Source organism: Electrophorus electricus, chromosome 1 (assembly GCF_013358815.1).
Source record: "Electrophorus electricus isolate fEleEle1 chromosome 1, fEleEle1.pri, whole genome shotgun sequence".
Taxonomy (NCBI): domain Eukaryota; kingdom Metazoa; phylum Chordata; class Actinopteri; order Gymnotiformes; family Gymnotidae; genus Electrophorus; species Electrophorus electricus.
Genome location: NC_049535.1, coordinates 25,000,039 through 25,027,390, shown reverse-complemented (window position 1 = coordinate 25,027,390; position 27,352 = coordinate 25,000,039). Strand labels below are relative to the sequence as shown.

At 39.9% G+C, this 27,352-nt stretch overlaps 2 protein-coding genes across 5 annotated transcripts in view; both read right to left on the bottom strand.

Annotated features, from left to right (window-relative positions):
• crebbpb (CREB binding protein b) overlaps positions 1-20,162 on the bottom strand; it is a 30,206-nt gene extending 10,044 nt beyond the window's left edge. The window contains exons 1-17 of one of the 4 annotated variants that reach the window (XM_027009086.2): positions 19,288-20,162; positions 13,043-13,701; positions 11,259-11,420; positions 6,265-6,511; positions 5,497-5,610; positions 4,316-4,552; positions 3,767-3,866; positions 3,434-3,571; positions 3,065-3,182; positions 2,780-2,942; positions 2,588-2,650; positions 2,247-2,368; positions 1,918-2,106; positions 991-1,338; positions 577-750; positions 252-429; positions 15-133 (exon numbers count right to left, since the gene is read on the bottom strand). In XM_027009086.2, the coding sequence (XP_026864887.2) occupies positions 15-133; positions 252-429; positions 577-750; positions 991-1,338; positions 1,918-2,106; positions 2,247-2,368; positions 2,588-2,650; positions 2,780-2,942; positions 3,065-3,182; positions 3,434-3,571; positions 3,767-3,866; positions 4,316-4,552; positions 5,497-5,610; positions 6,265-6,511; positions 11,259-11,420; positions 13,043-13,701; positions 19,288-19,375 (3,219 nt within the window). In that variant the 5' untranslated portion in view covers positions 19,376-20,162. The remainder of the gene's footprint in view (positions 1-14; positions 134-251; positions 430-576; positions 751-990; positions 1,339-1,917; positions 2,107-2,246; positions 2,369-2,587; positions 2,651-2,779; positions 2,943-3,064; positions 3,183-3,433; positions 3,572-3,766; positions 3,867-4,315; positions 4,553-5,496; positions 5,611-6,264; positions 6,512-11,258; positions 11,421-13,042; positions 13,702-19,287) is intronic. The other 3 variants (XM_027009087.2, XM_027009088.2, XM_027009089.2) reach the window with 3 other exon arrangements.
• A 4,539-nt stretch (positions 20,163-24,701) lies between these two features.
• Positions 24,702-27,352, bottom strand: part of LOC113576829 (adenylate cyclase type 9-like) — a 38,079-nt gene continuing 35,428 nt past the window's right edge. The window contains exon 10 of the mRNA XM_027009150.2: positions 24,702-27,224. Coding sequence (XP_026864951.2) covers positions 25,907-27,224 — 1,318 coding nt within the window. The 3' untranslated portion in view covers positions 24,702-25,906. The remainder of the gene's footprint in view (positions 27,225-27,352) is intronic.

Genomic DNA, 27,352 nt, shown 5'->3' with positions numbered 1-27,352 from the left:
TTAGAGTGGTGTACCGGAATGCCCAGAAGCATGGGGTCCACGGGCTGGCGGAAGGGCAGTGACTCCGGATCCTGCCTATACAGAGCCTCCAACGTGGGCATCAGGGCCTGTCTCAGCTCTTCAGGCTTAAAGACTGAGAAAAGATCAAAGATCATCATGGAAGGGCTTCAGTCTTTCAGAACAGATTAAGGAACACAGCTTGGCAAGACCTGCAGAACAAACAAAAACTATCTTAAAACAAAAGTCTTTACTTTTCTTGCGTGTCTGGGCAGACTGAGTGGATGAAGTACTGGAGGGCTCTGTGTCCTCCTCTTCTTTGGCCTCTGCCTTTATCTCTGGTTTCTTCTCCTCTGTCTCCATTGGCTCCTGCTTAGGCTCTGAACTCTCTGGCTCCTCCTTCTTCACAGGTAAAGGCTTGACATCATCATCCTGAAACAGGATCAACAAAGTTCGCTCTGCTAAAGGCGAAAAAACCATCACATGCAACACATGCATTCAATCTACAGCATGCTCCATTTGTCAGGTGCTGAGAAGTCAGCTATGAAATGGCCTCTGAAAAGTACACAGGAGTCCCACCTCCGTCTTGAACTCGGGTCGTTTCTTGCCAGTCTCAAAGTCCTGCTCGTCTTCTCCTGACTCCGCTTTGTTCTCAGCGGGGGGGAAATCTGGCAATGTCTGTTGGGAGTGGCTCTCGGCCACCGACGCAGGTGTGGGGACCCGATTATCCACGCTACCTGCTGCCTGAGAGAGCTGTGGAGTTTCAATTTCAAAAAATGACAACCAAATGAAAACCAAAAAAAAGAAAAAATGAAGAGCATACATTGCCCCCCCCCATTTCCAAAATCTCATCTGATGGGTGGAAAATTTAAAGCAAGGGCATACTGTTGGCAGAGCAGGGTTTGAGCTCCTTGTGCTACTACTACAGAGCTAAAAGCCGTGATCTGCGCAGTGACATTATTGCACTATGCCAAGGCCCTGGATGTGCCTTACCGGAGTGGTGGGGTGCTGCGCTTGCTCAGAGGCTGGTTGCTGCATCTGCATGGGGGGCTCAGGCTGGGACTGCAGGGGTGTGAGCGGCTGGGAGGGGGCAGGAGAGGAGCCCAGAGCGGACGGGGGGCGAGGGAGGCCACTGGGGATGTGTGTGGGGGTGGCCTGGCCCCCAGTGGAGGCGGGTGTGGATGGCTGAGCCTGGTGCTGCTGCAGGTTGGGGGCTACTTGGGAGGAAGTGGGAGGTGGAGGAGTGGCACGCAGGGCAGCCTGGCCCGCTGGGCCACAGGGCAGCTGGGGAGCCAGGGAGCCCAGAGCATTCAGGGAGAGGTTAGAGTTCGACTGCTGAGGCTGCAGAGGAGACACACAGGGCACACTGGCCGAGTGAGTGGATATGCACTCACACACATGCACACCTGACATCATGCAAGACTTCACATGTTATTGCTTATGAATATAAGATGATAAACCTAAAACAATGGCTGGTGAATTGTTTGAGCAGTGATGTTCTGGGTTGTAGAGAAGGTAGCCAAATACCAAACATTAAAACAGCAAATACTAAAATAGACAATATATCTTCTTGTATATACTGACAATATTTTACTATATTGTTTCTTACAAAAGCTTCACCTACAATTCAACTGTATAGCAGAATTTATTGTTAAGATATATTTTCAAAACTAAAATATTTTGGATAATCAACATACAGCAGTCTAAAATAATAACATACCAAAGTAAATCTGCCCAGTGTATTCTACTCAATAAAATGTAGTCTAACATTTTGTCCAACACCTGTGCGCACATCACTCCATCCCAAGCAGTACTCATTCTTGTCCAACATCCCCCACAGCATTGTGTCCAAAAGGTAAAGTGCATTCAAGGGCTATAATTGGGGAAATTTACTCACACATAAAGCATGTTTGCTCTCACCTGTGTACCAGCGGCCTGTCCTGCCTGCTGGGCCAGGGTCACATTCACATTCATGCCCGCTGCAGAAGCTGAGAACTGTGTCTGGTTCATAAACTGGTTCTGGTTGGATGTCTGGCCCACCATGTTGTTTGCATGGGCTCCCATCATGCTTTGGCCTTGCAGCATCCTTGAAGGAGACATACCCATCTGCTAAACAATGAAAAGAAAAAATAAACAAAAGTGATCAAGTTGTCAGTGTCAACTGAAAAATTCATGTTGTACTTTTCTTGTAGAACCGGGGGGGATGAGGAGATATGGTAATAGACGCTGAAATGTAGAGAGGTGTTCACCGCAGGAACAGATGCCATGTTCATTTGAGCTGGGTGGTTCATTGGGGAAGCTGCACGGGATCCGACCGGCGACTGAGACATCTGCACGTTCTGCATTGCCATGGGATTAAACTGATTTAACCCTGGAGAGCAAACAAAAACAAAGGTATGACCTCTACCTCACATACGTTATCAAAAACACTAATGTGCAAACCGATAATAACATACAAAATTAAGCTATAGAACAACCGATTGCTATTATACTGGTGAGAAGGATGAGAATATACACACCGCAATGCATTGTAGTATATTAAAAAGGATTAGAAGAGTGACGCATGTTGAAGATGGAAACAGAGACCAACCTTGAGGAACCTGCATACGGCCCATCATTTGGTTTGGCACACTGGACATAGGCACAGGTCCATCTGAGGGGAGAGAGCCAAAGGACATAAGACAAAAATACCTTAACTTTAGGCACAGCATTATCAAAAGTATTACACCTCCACAATTAAAACGCAATGGGCAAGACTGAATGGGGTGAGGCCCACACTCACTTGGTGGCCGAATGGTTTGTGTGGGTCCCATGGCATTAGGCTGGGGAAGACCAGGCTGCTGCACCCCCATGGGAGGCTGTTTCTGTAGTCTGGATTTCCTCTTCTCTTCCAGTTCCTTCTGAATCTTATAGATCTTCTCAGCTAGTAAGTGGTAATACTCATCCTTTAAAAAAAGAACCACAACCCACATATTAATGTTAAGATTTTGCATGACTAACCCAAGAGATGCGCACTGTGTACTTGGCATGTTTATTTAGTACAAAGAGGTCAACAGAAGCAGCATACCCTGCTGTTGGCAGACTCATACATGTCACCCTCCACCTTCCGGGCATACGCCACCAAGTTCTCCATTCGTCTGTCCTTCAGTGCTGCAGGGTCTGGAGTGGGGAATATGGCTTGAACTCTGTGGGAGATAGAGAATTTTAAATTAAGCTAGCCATACAGATACATTAACCACAATTGACAGCACGTCATACAGGTACTATAACCATAGCAGCAAAATAGGCATGTAGCTACTTTAAAAGTAGTGGTTAGGTAGCCATGCAGCACAGTAGCAAGCCAAGCATACAGGTACATTATCCAGTGGTCACACAGGTACATTAACTATAGAGCGTAGCTGGCCACACAGGTACATGAACTCGCCGATGCCCTCACAGTTTGTGCACGAGGTGGTTGCGCAGGTCCTGAGTGACGTGCTCATGCCAAGCCTTCTTCATGCCAGGCATAGAGGGCGCCGTTGCTGATGGCAGGTTCCCCATGCCTCCCACGGTGGAGCCGTCTGACATCAGCTGGCTGTAAGGGATCCATTAAACGTTGAAATTACACACCACAAGTCAGCAAATGTTTATGACGCCGAACCATTTATTTTCTAAATGCAAGGTTTTAGTGTCAGCTTGGTTTGCATGTCTGCTCTTTGTGTTAGATATTTTCTAATCAGGCTGTGGTATGTGAGGTTCGAGGTGACAAGTGGAAAAGGGACAGACTCACTTGTTGAGGGATGAGGGGAGGGATGAGTCAGTGTGGAGACTCGTCTGATCGCCAGTGGGTACGCCCATACCGTTCCCCCCCATGCTCATCTGGTTAGTGCCTGAAGGGCCAGCAGAGACCAGATATATAGGCATGAACACACACAGACACTAAACGCGAGGAACATTTAGCATGGAATTCTGGTGATTTGTTTAAAAAGGCTAACTGACACAATCTAATATGAAACTGAATGGATGGAAATAGGCCAATCCGTTTGCTAAAAGCAGTTAAATGCCATAGTTAAACATGCCACATACATTTTGGGTGTGAAGTGTTCTGTGCGTTTTATGTGGTATTTTGCCAGCTACATAAAACAATCTATTTTTCTTCTACGAGGTTTTATATCTCATCATTTTTAGATCTATGATAAAGAACACGTAGCACTTAACCATCAAACTGTAAAAATCTGCCTGTGGCATTCAATAGAAGGAGGGGTGGTAAAAAACAATCCATTTTAGAATTCATATATTTAGAGCAATTACATTTAGGTGTTTAATGCAAAATTCATACCTAGCGTGTTCATGGACCTCAGCTGTTGCTGCTGCTGGGTCTGTGGAGCCGGCTGGCCCAAGACCTGTGTCTGCGGTACAGACTGGTTCACGTAGGGGAGGCCCAGGGCCGCATACGCTCTCTGCATAGAGCTGGGGTCTATGTGGGTGGCGCTGTTGAGGTTGGGTGCGGTAGGCTGGCTGGCACCCACTGCCCCCATGGGTGCTTGCATGCCAGTGCTGGGGGAACTCAGCATAGCTAAAGAACCCCAACACACACACACACACACACACACAAAAAAGGCAACAAAATATGAGGATGAAGGCTGAAAGATGAAATTTTGATTCAGCTGTATTTTCCCAATTAACTGTAAAGGGGGGGGGATAATTCTGTTAAAATCAATATTATATTTGTAATGCAGCAAACTGCCCGGGTATATCACATGTAAGCTTAGCGGCACAATGTGGAACTGCAGATGGCCTGAAACGCGTGCTTCTGTTGCTGCTACTGGGGATTTAAACAATTCAGTGATCATCTGTCCAATCAGAGACCAGGACCTTTGTCTGCCCTGCCCCTCTGTCAGCTGAGGCGCAGGGGCCCTTCCCCACCGTGTCAGATTACAGGCCTACTGCCTGATGGAATCTGCTGCGCTGCTCACGCATTTGTCACCAACCAGCCTGCAGGTGGCAGCAAGCAGAACAAAACATAGAACATCTTCCCCTAAGCGCAGGTCGGGCCCAGCCAATATGAGCTGCCATCACAAATATGTAGCAAGCTACATTACTTTGTGGTGTGTTCTGCAGCACTAGTTTAGGTCCATCTTGTCTGAGCAGAAGTGTAAATGTACGTATAATGCTAGACAGTTAAAAGCATAAATAAACCAGATGCTAAATTCAAAAGAAAAAAAATGCTCCCTAAAGCCAGGCATTTCCAAAAAAAGGATTACTATGCCATAAAAGTATTTATTGCAAAGTTGGTGTTTTTCAAACCTTATAAAAGTAGTTAATAATACCATGATACAGACTTTCTGTGCTTGGTTCAACAGTATCATTTCAGGTGGACATCTCTAAACCTGTGAATTAGGTAAATGGAGGTTTTAAAACATTTTTTAGCTTTACTTAGCTCACGTAATAGATGTTTTCTCCCTTTTTGCAAAATCATCTGTAACAAACATGATATTGGCTGCTAAAAAGGGGACTTACGCTGTTGGTTTCTCTTATCACTGGCAGTCTTCAGGGGAAGGCAGACAGGGCAGTCGTGCCGAGTGCAGTTCTTCCAGTGGGAAATAATCTGTCTAGAGGACGCACAATGCGCCACTGAAAGAAACAGTCAGAGAGACACATAGTAAGAAAGGAAGCAAGGGAGGGAGGTAAGGAAGCAGAGGAGACTAAACCAACTATGTTGCAAGTGAGTGTCATTGATCAAAGACATCATCTTGTAACACACTGGGATTTAACTAAACTAACCTAAGTCTAAAACTTTAAATACATCTAACCTTTTAAATATCTACAGACTGGGATTACTAATAGGCCTATATTTAGGCTATAGAATGAGATTCAATGTAAACTCATTTCAATTTAAAATCTACAGAAGAACATTGGATAATCCAAACAAAAGCTAAGCAAAGTAACTATCAGACATGGGATAAGCAAAGCATAAGGGAAAGGGTTCCTGGCAGTGGTGCAGCAGTAAGCTCCAAAGCAAAGTGAACAGCCATAGACACCAAGACAGATACACCATTAGAGACCGGTACCCACTCCATGTTCACACAGGGTCCAGAGCTCAGATAAACTCTAAAACAAAAGAGTGATTTATGAAAACAAATGTCTTCATTCAAGCAGGGCCACCAACAGAGATGTGCAGCAAAAAAACAAAAAAGGAAGCAATATGGGCTTTGTTAAAAATCACTGACATGCGGCAAAAAATGTTTTTCTGTGATTGCAGAGCAGCACGTTTACGTGTACTCTCACCTTGGCAGGACTTGCCAGCCTGGCAGTGAGTCATGTGATTGAGGACATTCTTCATGGTGCGGCAGTGGGGAAGGGCGCAGGGGCGCACCTCGCCGTTGGCCTGCTCGCGCCGCTGGCACTTGTGGGCGTGGAGCAGCAGGACCAGCTGCTGCTGGATCAGCTTGCGCTTCTCTGGGTCAGCCGTCGGACCAGCGACGGGCGTGCCCTGGCCGGGGAGCATGCCCACAGAGGGCACCTGCTGATGGAGCTGGAAAAAAATAGAGGAGATGGGAAGGTTCATCAGATGGATGATGGAGGTACGAACATACATTAGGGTTGTGCAATGTCTACCTAAATGGCATATGAAGATTTCTACAGGAAAACATTGCAATGGATGATGACGGAGGTGGGTTATCGGTAGTCTTACAAAAGTACTATAGAAAAGGTGGATTGTGGCATCATGGTGCTGGTTCAACTTCGTGGCGAATGTCAGCCATCAATTACAGAATCATCTAATGGCACAACCCTAACCTACATGAGGGATAAAATGGAATGCCATTTGGACCATAAAGAGCTTTGTGTTCCAAGTGACCCTGAGCCACAAAAAGGAAAATGATCAAGACTGGCTGTAAAAGACAATGATCACGGTCATTAATATGCCTAAATCAGATAGACGTTTACATGTCAGAGGCAGCAAAGAGGATTAACTTGACTAACAGCATTGAACTGGTATGGTTTAATGCACTGAAATGGCTCCTCCTCAAGAGATTAGCGCTACCACGTACTTCTCTAGTGGCAGACATTGCTCCATTCCTTTTTTGCAGAGCCATCTAGTGACTTTAGTCAGAACTATAGGATTATCCTCTAACAACATAAGTATATGCTTCAATGAAGGAATATTTTTCAAACCACAGGACTTTAGCAAGCACTCACTAAAAAGAACCACCTAGGTTTCCACTCGAACAGATTTCTTTTTTAATTGATTACAATAATTATCCAAATTCTGCCTTAATAAACTCATGTGTACAAAACAATATTCCTGGATTGCATTACCATTATCTTTTACCCAAACAGAAACTAAAAGGCACACTTCTAGAAGAGTTTTCCTGCCCCTGAACTAGAATGCCTGTATACAACACAATTTACACTTGTCAGTTAACAAGCTTTTCATGAGCTAATAAAATGTGGAAATGGGAAAAGATTGAACTGTGCTACAGCACATCATGCAAAGGAGAAGTACAGCAGCACTAAAGAGGGAGAGTCTTCTGCCTAATACCATTTCCTATTTTTACCACATCCCTTGTTTTCGAGTGTCCCCTTGTCCGTTGTTACAGTTACAGGACAGAGTGGTTGAAATCTTCCCCTATGAAATGGGACAACCCTTCAAGAACCCAATAGGTCATCAGTAGTAGTAAATGGCAATATGCAGTCCTCAGATGTGGTAATCTTGCATGAGTTGTAGGCATCCTTTTGTGGTTGTCTGCATTTGTTGTTCACAACTTGAATTTCATGCAATCGGTCACGAAACAAAACAACAAAAAAAACAAACACCACCACCGTTTTATTACCAGGCTACTAGCAGTGCTCTATGAAAAGGACCATAACACATTGTGCTTTTTTGTTTTAATATAATTTCAATGGTTATAATTTTTATACATTAAGATGAGATTTAGGCTACACATGTGGGTTGCTTGCACAGCCGTCTTGCCAGAGATTTGCAAGTCATTCTCAAAAATTACTCGTAACACTCCATTTGGACTGTGCCTCTGAATCCTTCTGTTTGGAGGGTCATGTAGCCCTAACACTTCACCCAAGCTTTCTATCTCAATAACAATTAGGACACCATACACATAGGCATGAATGTGCAAAATGCAGAGGTACGGATAAGTGGTAGGGGCAATGGAAAAATGGAACTGGACCTTCGTCTGTCATGCCTTGCACCAAGATGTTTTTTCTAGTCTAGCACTGGAACACTTCACTTGCCTTGCTGTAAGCATCAAAGCTGCCAGGGTTTCTATTTTCAAGTGATTTCCATTATATATGAACACATTCTTTCCTCTTTGAACAAATGTGCTAAATTCTTTGAATTTTCATGACTGGAATGCACAGCTTCTCAATTTCCTGTATAAAACCTTCTGGATGTTCTTAATGTTTCACTGTTCTGTTGGCTTGTACAGGATTGGAGCTAGCTACTTATGCTCTCCCCTACATCGAAATCCATTAATGCAACAAAGAGGAGCCAAGTACTCATCTGTTTGCTGGTAGCCTTTATTTACAGGCAATGGCAGGCCTCACACAGCTTGCACAAAAACAACTAACATTAACTGAATTACTCTGTAATCTGTTTCATACTTGAGTCAGTTACTTTCACTGTATGAACAAAGATGCAATGAATCAGAATTTATTGTCATGCTAACCTCCTACTGCAGGGATGCCCTCTAGGCCGTGGGCCCGATCTGGCATACTCAAATCACTTGATAGCACTGAATATTCTTAAATCATATATAGACAATCTATGTACTTAAATTTTTAGAAATAAGTACCTGCTTACCAATTTTCAGCTGTCTACATGCAACCGTTCATCAAAAATCCCATGCTGAATACACTGTGTTTATTTTGTTTATTTACACAACAATCAGGCCAGTCTTTTTAAAAAGGGCTTCCAATATAAGAACATTTTATGACAGTCTGAAGTTATCATCAAAGCACCTGCATGATGTGTTTAAACAGTATATAGAATGATAAAAGTTCTTTATTTGCTTGCTCACATCTTTGTACAAAAACATGTGTTCATTTCCTTCATAACCCAACACAAAATATACAAGACTTTAGTTACCACAAAATGCATGTTAATCACATAGCACATTTGCTGAATAGAAAGCAAAAACCCTTAGCTCTTAGATTCTGTTGTTGCTGTTGGGCCATAAAGAGCAGTTTTCTTTGAGTGGTGCCCGTTCACACTTATGAGTATCAAGGTGTTGGAGGGAACTATCAAATTACTTCACAAAATGCAACCGGCGTGGCAGCCATTTCAGCAAATGGTACGTCCTTGGATAAAAATGTAGACACCCAATTTGTCTTGTATGGTCACCCACTGAGTGAGGGAGGGCATTGTGCACAGCAAAACATTGCTTGTGTGATCTAGCCAGGCAAGGTGTAGCACATGCGTGCAGAACTGATGCAGTCATGGATATTTTTAAGTGAATAATTTGCTCACCCATACTTTTGGACATCATGGAAAGGAAGAGATTTAATTGGAGTTATGAGCTAGAAGCTGAGAGTGACGTTCAGTGGCTTCTAGCATGGACTACAAGAGGAAGAATGTGCATTTGTGATGGTAAGAATCTTTTAAAAATGAACTTTTTTAAAGGCTAAATGAACTTTTGTGCATATGAGAATGCATACCATTTATTTGCAGTATTACAGCATTTACAGTATTATAGTATCTCCCGCTTTTAATATTTAGCCTATTAGCTACTAAGCTAATAGCAAAGAAGTCAATATCCTTTTGCCATTTATCAATTAAACTTAACAATGAAGCCAATATTGTCTTTTAGTAAGTTTTCAAACATTGTGATGTTTTAGCAGAAAAATGCACTCTTAATATATATTGACTTACGACCTTTTGTACATTTGGAGAGGTTTTGGGGCACTTTGGAGATGTCTAGGACACCCAGTGGAAAATGTTGTGTAGCTCCTGAGTAACTTCATGTATATGCTTGAAATTGTTCACTTTATCTGACAAGACCCTGGTGAATCAGGAAATGTACACCATGACTGAATTCATGTCTTGCATCTAAATACACATTATAAAGCCCAATAATAAAATGCGCTTTTTGTTAGTCATTTTCTCCTTATTAGATGAGCGCAAATGGAACCTAAATGATGGGGAAAAAAAGCCTAGATGTGAATGAATGTCTTAGCCCAAGTGTCTACTTTAGTTTGAATCCTGAATGATCATTGTGCTATATGTACAATTTCAGATAACTAGTGTTAGGGTAGAAGTACAAATCGCGGTTATCCTGTAGTGCATATCCAATCAGACTGCCTAATCCAAAGTGAAATTAACACAGTCATGAGGACCATATTGTATGACCATGATGCACTGGCACATAGCCTGGCAATTCTGTTGCAATTTGCGACTTACAGATACTGGAAACTTCCTTGATACTTTGGTATGTTCTGTGCACAAATCTAATGACTCACCTATTGCCCATTTCCACACAAACACAAAAGTGTCCTGAATAAACTGCATTTATTACTAGGACAATTGCCCGGACCAACATACAAAAAGGCTTTGGGTCACCATGTGCTCATGGGAGCGTCAGCTTGACACCATGGTCCCCAGTAGAAGGTCTCCTCCTTCAGAGCATCAGGGATGCTTCCGTCACTCCCACGATTGGATGGGGCAGGACGCGTCAGGAAACTCTTCCTCCCACTTTTGAGACCTTGGCTAAGACATTTTCTTATGCCCTGACTGTGCAGATATATTGTTCCGCAGAGACCAAATATTCAGAGTCTCAAGACATTTGGTATACTAGGTATATGGTACTGTACTGGTTTGGGAAAGTGAAAGTAGTTACAGGGTCAGTTCTTTGCTGGCTCTTGTTCTTCTCCTCCTGTAAGCTTTAAGTTATTTTCATACACTGATTACTGACTGCTCTCCCTAAAAGCTACATGTTGCCTCTGATTATTTAGTTTCCCGATTGTGAACACAAAGTTCTCCCATATATAGTCGGTCACATCAGCTACTGCATCTCCCATGCTGCCATTTCTGACTGAGTCATTGGATAATAATAAGAATTATGGCCAACATGCCACTAGCAGAATTTCTAAGTGAGATGAATATATGAGAAAACACCAGCTGATCCAGATGGTCTGTTACTTGCTTGCAGACTTTTCTATTTTTTAACACAAAAATAAGTAAACTAAAAACAAGAGACTTAACAGCCACTATTGAAGTAGACATCAGCATCCAATGTTCAAAAGTTTTTGTCAATGAAAGGTGAACTTACCAGATTTGGCACACTGGAAGCACCCTTTAGAGTGGTCTGTAAGCTGTTGGAGAGAGCTGCTTTGTTCTGGAGCTGTGCATTAACACCAGCCGCGGTCATCTGCTGCACTGTCCCCTGTACGTACTGCTGCCCAAAAGGGCCATTAGAAGAGCCCAGACCCATCTAGGCAAGAGGGAGAGGGATGAGTAAATCCATAAAAAAAGAAATAGGTTAAAGACTACTAGGACTACCAGGATGCCTAACATGCAGATTTCAATAGAAATCTTGTACATTGGGTTACTAATTGTAATCAGACGAATCCCACACCAATGTCTTCCAACATTGGTTGGAACTAACCAGGGTGCAAAAAAACAATTATTCAGAAATCCCATCACTCCAAGAAGAGTGAAAACTAAAATTCATTAAGAAGTCAAAAATGGGATAGAAGGGATGGGATAGAACCACTAACATGCGTCACTACAATTCATGTTTCTCAAATAGCTATTCAAATCAAATTGCCAAATTATGATTAGATCACTTAGATGAATGGGATTTAGTAACAATATTGTTACATAAGAAATATTACTGCAGCTAAAATAGTAATTCACATGAATACTTAGAATGCTCCCTATCTAGAACATTAAGTGGGTCTAGTCCACAATCCCAACATTTACTGAGATATATGTTCTAAGGTTATGACTCTCATATGATTCAATTTCACAGCATTTGCAACAATATTTTGCTGATAAAAAGCAAGAGACATTAGTGTGTTCTCTGTCTGGCTGTGCAGATGCTGCAGTTGCTATTGCCTCAGACCCAGTGGAGCAGGAAGAGGATCTCCTGGCTGTCTGGCACCCAGCACTCTGTAGAGCTAAAGCTCTCCAAGCAACTCATCCTTACACCAGGATTCTGCAACTGCCATTGCAGTGCTGCAGCTCTGCCCTTTCAGGCAGAAGTAAGAAACTATTGGCTTAAAAAGAAAGCACGCCCTTCACTCTGCTTCTGTGGTTCAGTCTTATCCCAGACACACACCACACAACTACTTAACATGATTCAAAAGCTCATTATTTGGGACACTACAAAGACGTGACTGTCATAAGGAAACAGAGGTAAGACAGTAAGTTGGAGAGAGAAAAAAAAAGACCAAATCAAGAAGAGCAGGTACATAAAATGGCTTTTGAAGTAGACAGCACCACTCACTAACAGTAGAACCTACAGAACTCATCTCTCAAGACTCCCACAGTTTGTCTGTACAATTAAACAAACAATTGTCAAGTGAAACACTAAAACCTACAAAGAAACCCATCAGTCAAGTTTAAGCCGAAGTGGTGGCCTAGCAACTAATTAGGAATGAGACCACTACGAAACTTCTGTAAGGCAAGCCAACAAAGACCGCCCAGCACCTTACATTTCAGCCATGTTGTACAAACAAGCAAATGTGGTTGGTGAATGCAGAGAACAAAGAGGGTTGAAGCTGCATGTTCCATCCTTACCTACTGAAATACTGTATTAATTCACTTCCATAATAAACAAAAAACAAAAGCAAAAACTATAATCAGCTATGAAGAGCCCTGAAAATGGCAAAATCAGGCATAGAAGAGAAAACATAGAAGGTAGACACAATGAGAGAAGGTGGATAACTGACTTCGTGATCAAAAGGTTTGTTCATGTCTGATTTTTTTTTTTTGCTGTACAATAAAAATAAAAATTTTAATTTTCAGGTGAAAAGAAAAAATGGTATCTGTACATTCAAATTAATGACAACAAATGCCTGGCTCCAAGGCCATCGGGGGCACCTTGCTCACCTTGTTCATGTTTCCAGCCTGCTGAGGGTTGATGGTGTTATGTGCACCCATCTGAGGAGCTCCTTGGGTGAGTGTCTCAGCCAGCACACTGCCTGACACACTGGCGCCTGGCCCACCTCCACCTCCCACCGGTGCACCCTGCATGGTCTGGCCCTGGTACTGCATCCCCGGAGCCGCTCTGCCTCGACCTACTGGCCCCATCATGCCGTTCATCATTTGCCCTTGCTGGGCCATGTTCTGGCCCATGAGTCCATGGCTCTGGTTGTTGTTTAGCATGGCCTGGTTGAAGCCAGCGTTGAGGCTCATGCCTGGACTGCTGCTGTTGCCTTGGCCACTTGTGGTTCCGACAGACTTCTGAGGTTGGGATGGGTGACTCGGAGAAGCCTGGCCCATGGGACTCTTGCACAGGGCACCCAGCTGCCCACCCATGTTGGGCTGAGGACTGACAGAGTTGAGGCCGCTGGCCAGGTTGGAGCTGCTGGCTGACTGAAGGAGCTGGGAGAGCTGCTTGTGTTTGGCAGCTGCATCTGGGACCATTCCGCCCATCCTGCTACCAATTCCACCATCTCCATTAGAGGGCATGGACACCAGCCCCACATCTCCATTGGGTATCAGCTCATCTGGGAGGTCATTTTCCAAGTCGAATAAGGACCCCAAGTCTGAATTATGAAAAAGAAGAAATAGATACAGTCCAACAAAGGCATTAAAATTGGAAGCTTGATTAAAGGGAACAATCATTATGTGCAGAGCCTGACCAAATCAGCCAAGAATTTTCAGAAAGTACCATCATATAAATATCTACTGATACTTTGATTCTTATTTACAGAATGAATAAGAGGTCTTTACAATGAATAAGAGGTGTTTGTCCAAAACATTAAATCTTATATTTATATATAAGAACTTCCTACAGAAATTAGAATTTTAGACTCTTCAAGCTTTTCAAAACTTGCGTTTTCATCAAGTACATAAACTAAAATAAATCTACCATAAGATATCAAAACTTTCAAAGAAATTAAAACACTGCAGCAAATTGTTCAAAAGGTGCATCTGACTTATGTCACTGATCACATTTCACTCCATTTCAAACACCAATGACTTAGAGCCATCTATCCCTCTCACAGGGGCTCTGTAATTTCTACATAAAGCAGAGGTAAAGGAGCTAGGTTTATGTTAGGCTGTGGTTTCTGATTTTGATAAATGGATCAATCTAAATTAGGGAAATGGAAACATTTCTTCATTTCTACTTCTTTGAAAGTCTTAATTTGTGAAGCTGAGCTGAAGAGAATTTATGCCTACAGCACCCAGAGAATGTTTTAAAAGGCTGCCTCACTTTTCATTTATTCAACATTTTTAAATATCCCTCCAAATGGTATAATTTCTGGTCCAAGGAAATCACAAATATGTGCTTTTAAGAATACAATAGCAGTGAGATGCCCATATATAATGGTCTCATTGCACATAAGGCCTATTGCTAAATAACTAAATAAAATTTACCTAAAACAAAATCCTAAATAAAGGGGTATAAAAATGACCTTTATTATAATTTCCAGCCATGCAACAAATATGCAGGAAAAAACAATTCCCAACAGCGTTGATCATATATATAAAATCTCAATTTAGTCATGAAGAAAAAGAGCATCCATTGAGATAAGGGACACCAAACGGGCAAACAAACCTAGAATAAAGTACATCCCTAATCAAGCCAGTCTATTATTAAAAGCCTGATCAGTTATTTTAACTGGTTGCAATTCTTCGAACTGAGCACAATTATGATTACACAATTGTTGCATTCAACTACCCTATGTTTCTGTCATAACAAATATAAGATAAATTTGGTTTATTGGGTTGAAGCAAACAAACTACTTTTAAGAAGCGATATGATGACAGACATGATAACGGTACATTTTAGCAGAAACTACAAGTCTTAAGTGCAACAGCGGATTTGACAGCTCTGGCGAACACTATGCTAGGGATAAATTGCAGGCAATCTTTAAAGGAATTATTTGGAATGTTTAATCCAGGTTTATAATTGTAATAAACATTCTGGAACAAACAGGAGATCCATCATTTAGGCTAATATTCTTTAAATAATTTTTTCAACAAATATCATGCTTATATATTGCATAAACTCTCAGCCAAAGGAGAAAACCTCAATATTTCAGTTATATGGTGGAAGTTATATCATTTCCATTGAGCAATTCTGCTTAGTAGGGTATAAATTTCTCTCACACATTCTTCTTTACGTACAGTAAATGATAACAGATACTTTAAAACATTGCTGGTAATTGATTTCCAAATAATACAAGTAAAACAGTGCTGATTTCTTTACAAATCATGCTTTGTGTGTCTATGATTGGGAAGGATGAATTAATTTGCTCTCAATACCAAGACGAAAAATCTGTGTTGTTCTTATTTCTTATAAATTGAGTTCAAAACAACAGTATAAAAGGTTAGTTACTTCACTTTGCTTCCAATCCGATTTATTCAATGAACAGGTTTATACTATTCAGTTGGGGTTTTTTTTGCACTGCCTTTTATACTTTTTTGCTTTTGGTGTTAGACATTCTACTTAACACATTGTATACAATGTTTTAAAGATTAGTTCAGGCACTACTTTATCAAGTTTACACATCCAGCTTCCCAGCAAACACCCTCATTAGAACGTCAATCACAGGCTTTAACTGAACTAAACGGAGTACCAGATCACATTGAAAATCTTGCTAACAAAGGAAATAAAATTGTACATTTTATATGGATCTCATTACCAATTGAAAAATCCCCAGTACACCCTCCCAACCCTTTTTTGTTCCCCCTTTCCTACTTCTTGTGTTTCACACTACAGTTCTCATTTTGCACAGGACTGATTAAATCCTTCACTTCAAATTTTAAAATCTAGCCACTTGAGGCAGGTTTGCTACCCTTGTAAAAAATGGTGCATGACGTAGGTCTCCTGTGTACAGGGGAAATTGCATAACCTAGCACATTGGTGCATTATTGCCTAAAGAAAATGTGGCTCATTAGAAAACAAAACCATTGGAACAGAAAGGTCTCAAATTGTAATACTTAAAAAAATATGAGATTTAGAAAATTGTGGGTGAGTCAAATGCTCAGAATTTTTGAGCAATTATGATTTTCAGAAACAAGTTTAATGAAAGGTTTAACAGCAAGTTCTTAAGCGTAAAAAGATTCTGTGCTTTAGCAATTTTAAAACAAGAGACAGGCTACAAGTGCTCACAAACTTCACCAAGAAACCTTACCTGGGAAGAAAATACCAAATCACAAGTCTACCCAGGCTAGAAACGTTTCTGCAAAATTCTGAAATACTGTTAGGGAAAACTTTATTTAAAGAAAAACAGAAGATACAAAAGCAGCAACTATCAAATTAACTGATCAAATCATTAGCTCTACTCCTAGGAGTTCGTTACCAGGAGCCAGAAAATCAGGATCGAGATATTTCCGTCCCTACGCTACATGGCAACTCTCGTTTGCTGATTTTACTCTATTTTTCAATGTTTTTTTTTAAATAGACTGTGTTCTCTCTATATTTACTGTCTTTTATTTATCACTAAAATTGTATTTTTTGTTAGCATTGCAGAATATTTTAAAATGTGCTAAAAATGATTTGTTACTTAAATTACAATTTAAATAATATTTAAAGAAAAATTCGGATGCCAACAAATGTGGTTTAAGATCTGGCTTTATGTTGACACTAACATGTTGGGCAGAAAGAATAAGAAATGAAATCTAAAAATCCTCATACCACTGGAAAGACCACAGGTGAACTACGTCACTAAAGCCACCTTACAGAATCAAAGGCAGTGTGGATGAAATATCATTACTCTGATATGTACAAATCATTGGGAGCACATTTGGCACTAGATGTTTATGGTTATAAAAGTCAACCTGAAAATATAATTTATTCAACTTCATTAACTCATAACCTTTGCGTTATTGTGGGCCTGGTTATGATTATGTTCAAAGCACTTTAGCCAGCATTATTTCAAGAATGCAATTCACCTACACTCTGCTATTGATGGATATGGCAATTCCATCAGCTAAAGGTAATTTGTAGACACCCTTTAACATTTCTCTGCCTTCTTATTCACCAATATAAAATCAAATGAACAGTCCTCACTTAATTTCTGACAAGCATTGGGTAATAATAAAGCATACAGACATGGATTCATTATCCTCCATGCTAGAGTGCAGGCTAGCAGCCAGATCTGACTACATGTTAGCTTTGAAATGAAGTTCACAATTTAATCAAATGCCAATTGATAAAATCATGTCCTGCCTATAATTTTCCAGTTTCACTCAGAACTACCTTACATTAAGGAAGCGAAATATGTTTCCGATTCACCTCCTTATATAGCACTGCCATGAGCTCAGCATAATTACATCTCCAGAAAATCTTACAATAGGCATACCAGTTAGCTAATGTATTATTTAATTCAGCTTTACATTAGCCGGTTCTTGCTGGTTGACTTTGCTTTTTCAAGCATGAAGATTTTAGTAAGTGGTGGTGTGCTCTCAGTATGGTAGTTTAGAGCCTCAACTTAGCTTAGTTTGCACAAGATGTGCAGTTTCTGGTTTCCAAGCAGCAAATTCTGTCCAGCTCAAACCATTTTTACATTAAGAAAATCCACAAAAGCCAGAAGAATAAGGTCCACTTGCAGAAGAAGAAGAAGGAAAAAAAAAAAAAAAAAAACCACATCAAGATTAAAACATATCCTACACAATATCTTAAAAATCATATTAATGCAACTTGCACAAAATAATACATACATAATAAATAAGAGTGGAATGGTTTGAAAATGCAACCAAACTGGTTGCAGTCAGGAACCCTGTGAGTGGATGAGACTACTGCCACTTCCATTCAGCAAAGCCACCAGAGGAGGAGGAGGGAACTCTCACTACTAGCTAGCTTGTCTGCCTCTTCAAGACAGTTCATACACATTATTTTGCAAACACAACCACACAACACATACTATTTTAAAGAGCAGATCTAATACTGATTGAATAACTAGAGCATTTCTAAATTTTAAGGAGATTTTCTAGGTTACATGAGCATTAGCGCGCACAACCATTTTCCGATTAATTCTACAGAGATCCATAAAGTGTGATTAACATTTATTATCCCTTTGTGTGACAACATATATCGTCATTAAAATATATTTTAGTTTATTGTTTATAAAAAATGGTAAGGTGCTTTGTTTGCACCACCTGCAACACGTTTTTCAGGTTAGTTATTGACTACTGATCCTGTCAATGAAAGGAGAAGTGTCTTTAACCACTTCTTTCAGCTATATATATATATATATAAAAAAACCTGAAAGTTTAACGTCTTATTTTTATAGAGCTCCAGCATTTAAATTAGTTAGCTTTAGCTAATGTTTAATGAGAATTTAATATTAAAATACGGCACAATCAGATAGCTAATTAATCCAGTATGGGTGAGACAAGGAAACAATACCCATGCATGAAACTAACGGTTCTTTAAAAATCTTACTATCTACTTGGCTACTTCTGGTGGCAAACCAAGGAACAAAACTATAAATTGCCTGTAAATGTTAACTACGTAAAAGATTTAATAACAACGAAAAGTTTTTAAAAACTTTTGAAGACACTAAGGCATTCTTAATCACTGTGCTGTCTGCAGCAATTACATTTGAAATTTCATATATTCACGCAAAATTAACCTGAGAACAATGACTACGGAGTAACTTGCATGGAAACAAAGGAAAGATTAACGAACGAGTAGCAAGAATATTTTCTCTGTTGCAGCTGGTTGTTTGCTTGGTTATGCGTATCTAATCTTGCTTTCTTCTCGACAACACCACTCGGCCAAAGGATACATTATTACTAGCCAACCTAGCTAGCTAATGGGTAACGCTACAAAGCTAGCTAACTAGCTTGCTAGCTTGAAATTTATCCTTGCACGTTTGAACACGGGTGCACTTGATAAAACGAGACTGCACATTGCGCCAGAAAGGTTAAACGAAAAGCCAAAAAGGGAAAACGCGAGAGTCCATTTTTTAAGTTACATATCTAGCTACATGAGAAATCCTGTTCAGTTTCCAACTTCAGACCGTCCTAAGTGCTAGCTAGCTAACTAGTTAGCTTTGTTAGCCAGCCAGTTAGCAGTGACGGAGTAGCTCCAATGAATGAGTCACCAAGCAAATGTGTTATCAACAGAATAAAGACTACGCGACATATAGGCGGTGATTTGTGCAGCATTTTCTTACCTGGACCATCGGATGAAGAAAGAGCAGGTGAATTGAGCTTAGGACGCTTTGCGTTGGGGGGTCCGATATCCAATAGGTTTTCAGCCATTCTGTGCTGATTATTTTTGCTATGTTGAGGGTTGCTTTGGAAGAGCGTTGGGGGGTAAGTTAGGCGAATTTTGCGTCGCAGGTAAGAGATAGCTAGCCAGCCAGCCAGCCAGCCAGCCAAGCCAAAAATCTCCTAATTAGTAGCTATTAAGGGAAAAAATCTCAAGTTAGTAGTACTACCAAGCACTACTAGCCAGCAAAATGGCTCAAAGAACAAGCAACAGCGCCCCGCTTCGCCACTGCCATTCACCCCATGATAATCCAACACCAAATACCATCATAATTATCCTTATTTATCTATTAAATAAGATTTTCGTTGTTTATAAAAAAAATATTAAAACAAGTAACAGAAAACAAGCCTTTAGTCTCCTACGTCATCGGTGTTGGTATCGCCAAAGAACCCATTTTCTCAGAGTCAAAATTAATATCTTCAAGACCCATTTCGGAATCCGCTGAAATTAACAATTAAGATAAAGAAATTAATCGTTTAAAGGTAGGATTTTTTTTATTCCTGCGCAATCCCGATTTTAGCATGGCATTCCGAGCGAAATTATGAGAAGCAGCGCTCGCTGAAGGGGGAAATCAGATATACGGGGGTTTTCCAGTAGACAAAAACGGCCCCCATTTCGCCTATGTCCAGAAGAATGACACTCGAAATTTTCACAATCTCTGGTCTTTGTCACAAGAAGACTATTTAGGCTTGGTCCGAATGACCCGCGTCTATATAAATATTATTATGATCTTCCGAAGTCCCGATTCTCATCCGCGACAAGATGGCGGCTGTTGATTCCTTCGATACAAAAAGTTTTTTTTTCTTTTCCAGCCAGACTGTGGAGGAGGAGGGGCCGCGCGATCACGCCCTTACGCACACGTCACACCAGTTACACGAAGGTACATACCGTAGAAGTATAACGGAAGACCGGTTCTAAACCATAGACGTTTCAATTATTACGCGTCTCTGTCAGAACATTTAAACACGAACAACTATTTCATATGTGGATTCGCTGGAATTATTTTGGATAAAGAGCAGCAGATCGCAATAAAAAAAAATAAAAAAAACTTAAAACGAATGCAGCACACTTAACCAAAGTATAAATAAATTGTTCCTTAAACTACTACCTTATTAATACAGTAAATACAATTATATTAAAATTCATTTTCCTAGCAATATTTAGATAAAACTTAACAAAAAATCAACAATAATGAACGAAAGGAAGGTTGAGATGCTTTTTTTTTTTATACACTGTTAACAAAACTAACATTTCTAAAATGTAAGCATTTTTCCCTAAAATAATAAACTTTATTTGTACAGTAGCATGTAAGGATAGTAAAGAAAAAATTTGTTTTAATTTTGTCTCAATGTGCTTTCTCCAGTTAGAAGCATCATTCAAGTCACTGCTTGATATGTTGCCAGTGTCCCCTCATTCCCTTTTATTTCTTGGCCATCCAAACCAGAAATGTCTGTACAGTTTTGTTGAGGGCAGCATTCTGTTTAAGTTGTTCTAGAGATCTCGGGGAAATAATTCGAATTGTGATCATTTTAATGTTAATCGTGATTCTTGCATGAAGCATTATTCATTAAGGACAATTTTGTTACTACTGTTAAGGAGTCAGACCAATTTATGACTCCTACAACCTACATCCTTGTAGCAACTTATTTTTGTTTTATTACTTTGTAGGGAAGTCAGTACACTACTCGAAGTTTTTCTTTCCCTTTTTTAGTTGAAAGTTTGCAATCTTTAACATCCAGTAAGCTTGATGACATGAGCCATGTCTAGCAGATATACAGGCTAGGAAATCTCCTGAAACAAAGGTCCTACCCCCTCCCCCAAAGATTAATAGGTAAAGTGCATCCTATCTTTTTTTCTTATCAATACATAGTCTCAACCAAGTGTGTGCATATCAGGCTGCCTAAAAACATTCCCAAGAGGCACCAGGTGTTTTCACATCCTACACCTTTACATGGCCCTAGTAAATGTTTTGGACCTTTGAAAGTAGTGATAAGTGTTTTCTACAACATCAGTTTTTGTAAAGCTGCATAGGTAACAAAGTGAACATGACTGAGCTTTTGACTGTAGGCCAAAGTAATATCAACGTTTTAATAATCAAAGACATAATCAGGCACTGACCTTTCTTTCCATGCATCTGTACAAGTAAAAAAAAAAAAAAAAGGTTCAGATGATACACACTGTAAAACCATTAGATGAAATTGCATGACGGATGGAGCACATTCTGAAAATGGACACATTTCCAAGTGCATTTACAGATGATTTATTAACTGTCTCACTAAAGCAACCAAGAGAAAATGAGCAAAATAACACATACTTAAATACACTCTTTGGCAATAAGCATAATCCCAGTGTGTGCTGAAACATTCATTAAATAAGCAAGCTTGTTTGTCAATTCTATTTTACGCTATTCATACTTAAGACATCACTTAAAACTTTTTTATAAACCTTTTGAAGGGAGGCGCAGAGATAGATGGATAGAGAAGAAAGTCACAGAGCTCATTGTAATATAGGCACATAAGCCTATTAAAAATGTGATGCCTTTGTAATCACAGGCTCCTGATCCAGCCCTTCTCTTACCTTCAGATATTGTTTATTATTAAGCAAACTAAAGGCACAATTCATACAAATACTACGGATGAACTACAGAATATTTATTTTGGTTTATACGGGTTAAAAAGAAGTCTGTTAAAAATATGGAATGTACTTCATCTTGCTAACTAGCTCAAGTGGTGTAAAGACAGCTAAAATGTTGAAGTATGAAGTTTGTTAGCTCTGTGGATTTGTATTGCTCTGCTATTCTAAAAAAAAAGAAATATTGTGGGTTGTGTGCTCAGAGTACTCACTCATTTAATTAACTGACTTTAATACAATCCTATTGCAAAATGCCCTTGTAGTAAAAGGAGGAAAAACGCATTATAAATCCATTATATGTAAAAGTGTGTCATATTTTATTGCTAAAGTATTATATGTGCTGGGAAGGGAACTCAGGAAGTTACACTGGGCATCAAAGTTTGAACTTTTTAAATAAATGGACTTTCTAGTTTATTTTATTCGATTTATTTTACTTTTAGAATTTTCTATTATAGTCTTTAAGTGTGTAAATTTCACACATATACACACACACACACATATATATATATATATATATATATATATATATATATATAAAATGTATGTATATTACTCATAAATAAGGCTGTTATTAAACTGTCTGCAAATGTACTTCTAAAATGTACAATTAGTTTTGTCTAAATTTGGCCATAGGTACATCCCACTTCAGTGTCCAGCAGCAATCTGTCAGCATAGCATGGACCCACTTTTCTTGGTACTACTTTCCATACTATACATAATGACATGAGTATACTAGCAATAGAATTACAGGTGATGGAGAAGGTCTGAAAACGTATTTGGATTCAGTGTGCAAATATACATAAACTGTATTTTTTGCAGGACACAAAGTATACATTATATTTATTATTATATTTGTACGATATTTATATTTGAATACTGATTTTTTTTTAATTAAAAGGCATGCACACACACACTTAGGATTGTGGTTGCATTAAAGTTACTCAGATATGGCCTAATGTGCTGCCATAAAATTGACAGCCCAGAAAACTATCTATCTATAATATCTTTCAGTTTGAGAAAATGACCAACTAACCAAGATATTGAACTTCAGGGTCCTGCCAATTGAATCTGGTTCAAAATGTAATCATGAATTTTTTAAAATTATTTTATCAATATTAATGAAGTCTGTAAACCAAGTAAAATGAAATCCCTGGCAAATGTGTTCAATCCAAGTTTTATTTAGTTTTATACTTTACTGATGTAAATTAATTAATGGTGAATGCAGCTGCAGTTTCCATGATAATGGCCCATTAGGCATCACAGACAAACTTTATTGGTGTCAAATAAAATTCCTTTACATACTGTCAGTTCTAGTTCTTTAGTGCATAAGCGATCTAATCCCAATGAATAGTGGTTACATGCAAGTCATCTGAGGAAACCAAATCAAAGTTAACAGCTAAAGTTAACCTCTAGCAAGCGAGCTCAGGAAGCCTTGCTGACATCCATGATTCTGACATGTTGCAAATGAAATTGAGACTGAACTTGAATTTCAAGTATCAGCCAGACATAAATCTAGGTTCTGCAGCAAATATTTCATGATTACGTGGAATGTCCGGAGATAAGTTACACCCATCATCATAAATTATGCTGGGGACATGTTCTCACCACTTTCTGAAATGGCTAATTTTGTCCCCAACACTTGAAAGTGTATTCTGAACATATTTCTTCTACAAGCTGTACTTGCTTCATTTATTCCATAATAATTTGAATAATAATATGCTTTAGTCAATAAAGCAAACTGTATTATGTTCCTAGTGATAGAATCAGTAAACATTCATACTTGTATTTTTTTTCAGGATGCCCAGATAGTAAACGCAGTACAACTGACATTTCTTGAATTATTTTAAAGTATAAATAAATAGAAAATAAATGAACTACAAATACATTTTAAACTAAAGTGCTGACAGGATTTGTATTGTTCAATGCTGATAGGTATGACGAACATGGCCATAAAACCTTTCGTGAACCTGTCTTTCAGTCCCAGCACTTATTTCATTTGGGTGAATGCATGTGCCCGAGTACTGGATTTTTTAAAGGGCATGTAAATTTGAGGGGTAGGAGAATTGAATGCAACACTTGGCATGTCTGTCCTCAAAGTTATGCCCATGGATACAAGCCGTATTTTTACTGCATTGTTGCAACAGTGGATGGTACTTAAAATGAGCATAAATTTGCAGGAACAAAAATGTTAACTAATCCGGACAGGGGAACATTTAATCACACCCAGATGTGTTTGGAATACTAGATTAGAGAGCTTAATTGATTCCATTTTGGGAATTAGTTTGGAGCAATCACTCTTTTCCATGCTTTGCACCCATGTCAAGTTAAATCAACATGAAAATCAACCCTTATCAACATAAAGGGTTTGCAAAGGAATACATTTGTCAGTTTATTGGCTCTTTATCAGATATTCAGTTGGAATTAAATTTTGATGACACTTTGTAATGATTTGTATGTTCACATGTAGATCTGTGAAAACATATATTGTATGCTTTTGAAATTTCTATTTAATTATTAATTCATGAATCACTTTACACATATAGTACCTCTATAATCATCAATATATCTTAAGACTGTTAAACATCTGTTATTTTAAAGTGCATTATTTTAAGAATAAAGCCCTAAGCACACAACCCTTTAACAAGGAAAATGTCTCCCAGTGTGCAAAAATCAATAGAGATAACAAAAAGTTAACAGCAAGTTTAATTATAACGATGCAGGCAAAAGTAACATATCAGTGCAAAGGAAGCTACCCATATTGCTAAATGAAACAAAAAATAATAATGTCTGTTGCTTATAAATAACTTGTGGTGTCCCACAAGTTTACCTTTTTTTAAAGTAGTGTGCACTTAAACACAAGCTTTTGTACTAATCTAAATCAAATCTATGTTAATGTTCTCTATAGCAATACTAACCCACATTTATGTTCTCCAAATGATCACACAGTCCCTCTCTACGTGACACTATCAGCACAACCTCAGCAAATCATTACAGTCTCATCTACAAAATGCCTATTCTTTTTAGAATAACCTATTGTTTTTTGTATCAAGATATCTCTTCTGTTCAACATTACCAACAGTGGCAGGCCACATTAATTTAATAAACTACACACTCTAAACCATGCCTATGGATTGGAAATAGTTTTTTTTGAAAATATAAACAGGTTACCTCCTGTTGCAGTTCACATGCTGAACAGTATGTGTACTGCATAACCTTTGCTTTAGCTAATGTGCATTTATGTTATATAATGGAGATTTGCTAATTTCACTGGACCCTATACCACTTCTCAACTCTGTGTTTTAATATTTCCCCCCAAAATATACAGTTTAAAGATGAAAATACCATGGCAGCTTCCTCAAGAGAATCAATCATTATAATAGTGGCAACACAAAGAATATAAAGATAAATAGAAAAGAAATGTCAAAAATATTTACAACTAATGCATAATGAGAGAAAAAAAAAAGTTTTTAAAAGTGATTTCACAGAGTAATCCTTTTCTACTTTAAAATTTGTACTGCTTTCAAAGTTGCCTCTTGCACAAATTGTCCTTATCGCAAAGGCACTTAATTGAAAGACATAATAAATGACAAAGGTAAACAATGATGAGATAAAATTGAACTGTAGTATTTCAGAACAGGGTGGCGGCATATAGCATGGTGTGGGCTTCCTGGGGTGAGGGCCTGAGTTCTTATTCTTGTGACCTTGGTTTATTAGTGCATGCCATTCTATCAGACTGATGGTAATGTTGGCCAGAGGAATGGTGAGGCCCTTATGAACCTATGCACATACACTCCCATGCACACCTAATCTGCAAGCTGCCCTGGCATGGAGGCAAGGCCATATTTAAAGGTTTAGAATCAAAATTAATAGTATTATGGACTTGTTTAGTGTTAAAGTTGGGTCAGTTCAGAAACAGACCTTTGTTCTTTGTCCTTCACTATAATCTCCGTTTCACTGTGTGCAGTCTGGATGGGACTCAGGGCAGGAGAAGTTGAGACAGGCTTTGTCTGTTCTATAAGTACTGCCTGCCCTGAGCCCAGGCCAGCTTCTGGCCTGGAACTGAGGCCCCCAGTAGTTGTGAATGGTTTGGGTTGGGTTTTAGGCTCAATGCAAGCCTCATTGTTGACCGTTTTTTCAGTGATCTCTTTGGTAGCACCTCCCTGTCTCATCAGCTCTGAGCTAACAGAAAGGGGCATGCCCACACAACTACCACTAGCAGTTGGCACCATGTTGGCAATCTCATCAGTGGGAGAGCGACCAATGCTACCGTCCACCTGCGCTCGGATCTCTGGTGACACCAAAAGCTGATACTGGGGCACCAGCCCGCTGTCGCCACTTTTTGGATACAGAAAGGTTTTCATTTGGCCTTTGCCCTTTACGTTGACCGTGCCACGGTAGTCAAACTCATAGTTCATCCCACTAAGCACACAGTAGCTCTCCTCGCTAACCTGAACGCGACACTCCACCCCGGTGGTATCCATGCGGCTCGCGATGTTCACCGTGTCCCCCCAGATGTCATACAGTAGCTTGGTGGTGCCGATGACCCCAGCAGTGAGGGGACCATGGTTGAACCCGATGCGCAGCTTGAACTTAAAGCCCAGCATGTTTTTGTTAAAGTCATCCACAACACGCATCATTTCAAGGGCAAATTCGAACAGAGCACGAAGGTGGGCATGAGGATGGGCCTGCTCAGTGCAGTGCTGGGTGCTGAGGCCTGACGCTGCCATGTAGGTGGCGCCGATGGTCTTGATCTTCTCGATGTTGGAGAAGGCGGGCTTGCGCAAGAGCTCGTCGAAGTCGCCAATCAGCTCGTTGAGCACACGGTAGCACTCTTTGCCGCCTTCGTAGCTCTCCTCGTAGAACTCGCTGAAGTTGACGATGCTGCCGAAGATCACGCCCACGTTGTCATGGTTCTTTGAATAGCTCGGGGTCACCTTGAGCTGCTCCGCCACGTGGATGGGGATAATGTTGCGCAAGAGCCAGTCTGCCTGGTCCCGCATGTTCTGGATCTTGATGCGATGCTGGTCAGCTTCCACATTTCCATGGTAGTGGAGCCGGTAGCTTACCTCAAACTCACGGTTCAGAAACCAGACAAGGAGGAGCAGCAAGAAGAAGATCAACATGGCTTCCAGAACACTCTGGAGATGAGGCTCCGCCTCCTCAGAGAACTGGACCACATCGACACTGCTGTTAGTGGAGCCACTGGATCTGGTGAACAGGAAGAAACATAAAAAAAAAGCTCATTCACCTTAATGCATGGAGAGATTTTATGACAGATATAATGTCGATGCTGGCATCAAAATGCATAAAACAGGAACCTGGACTTCTCATGTGTC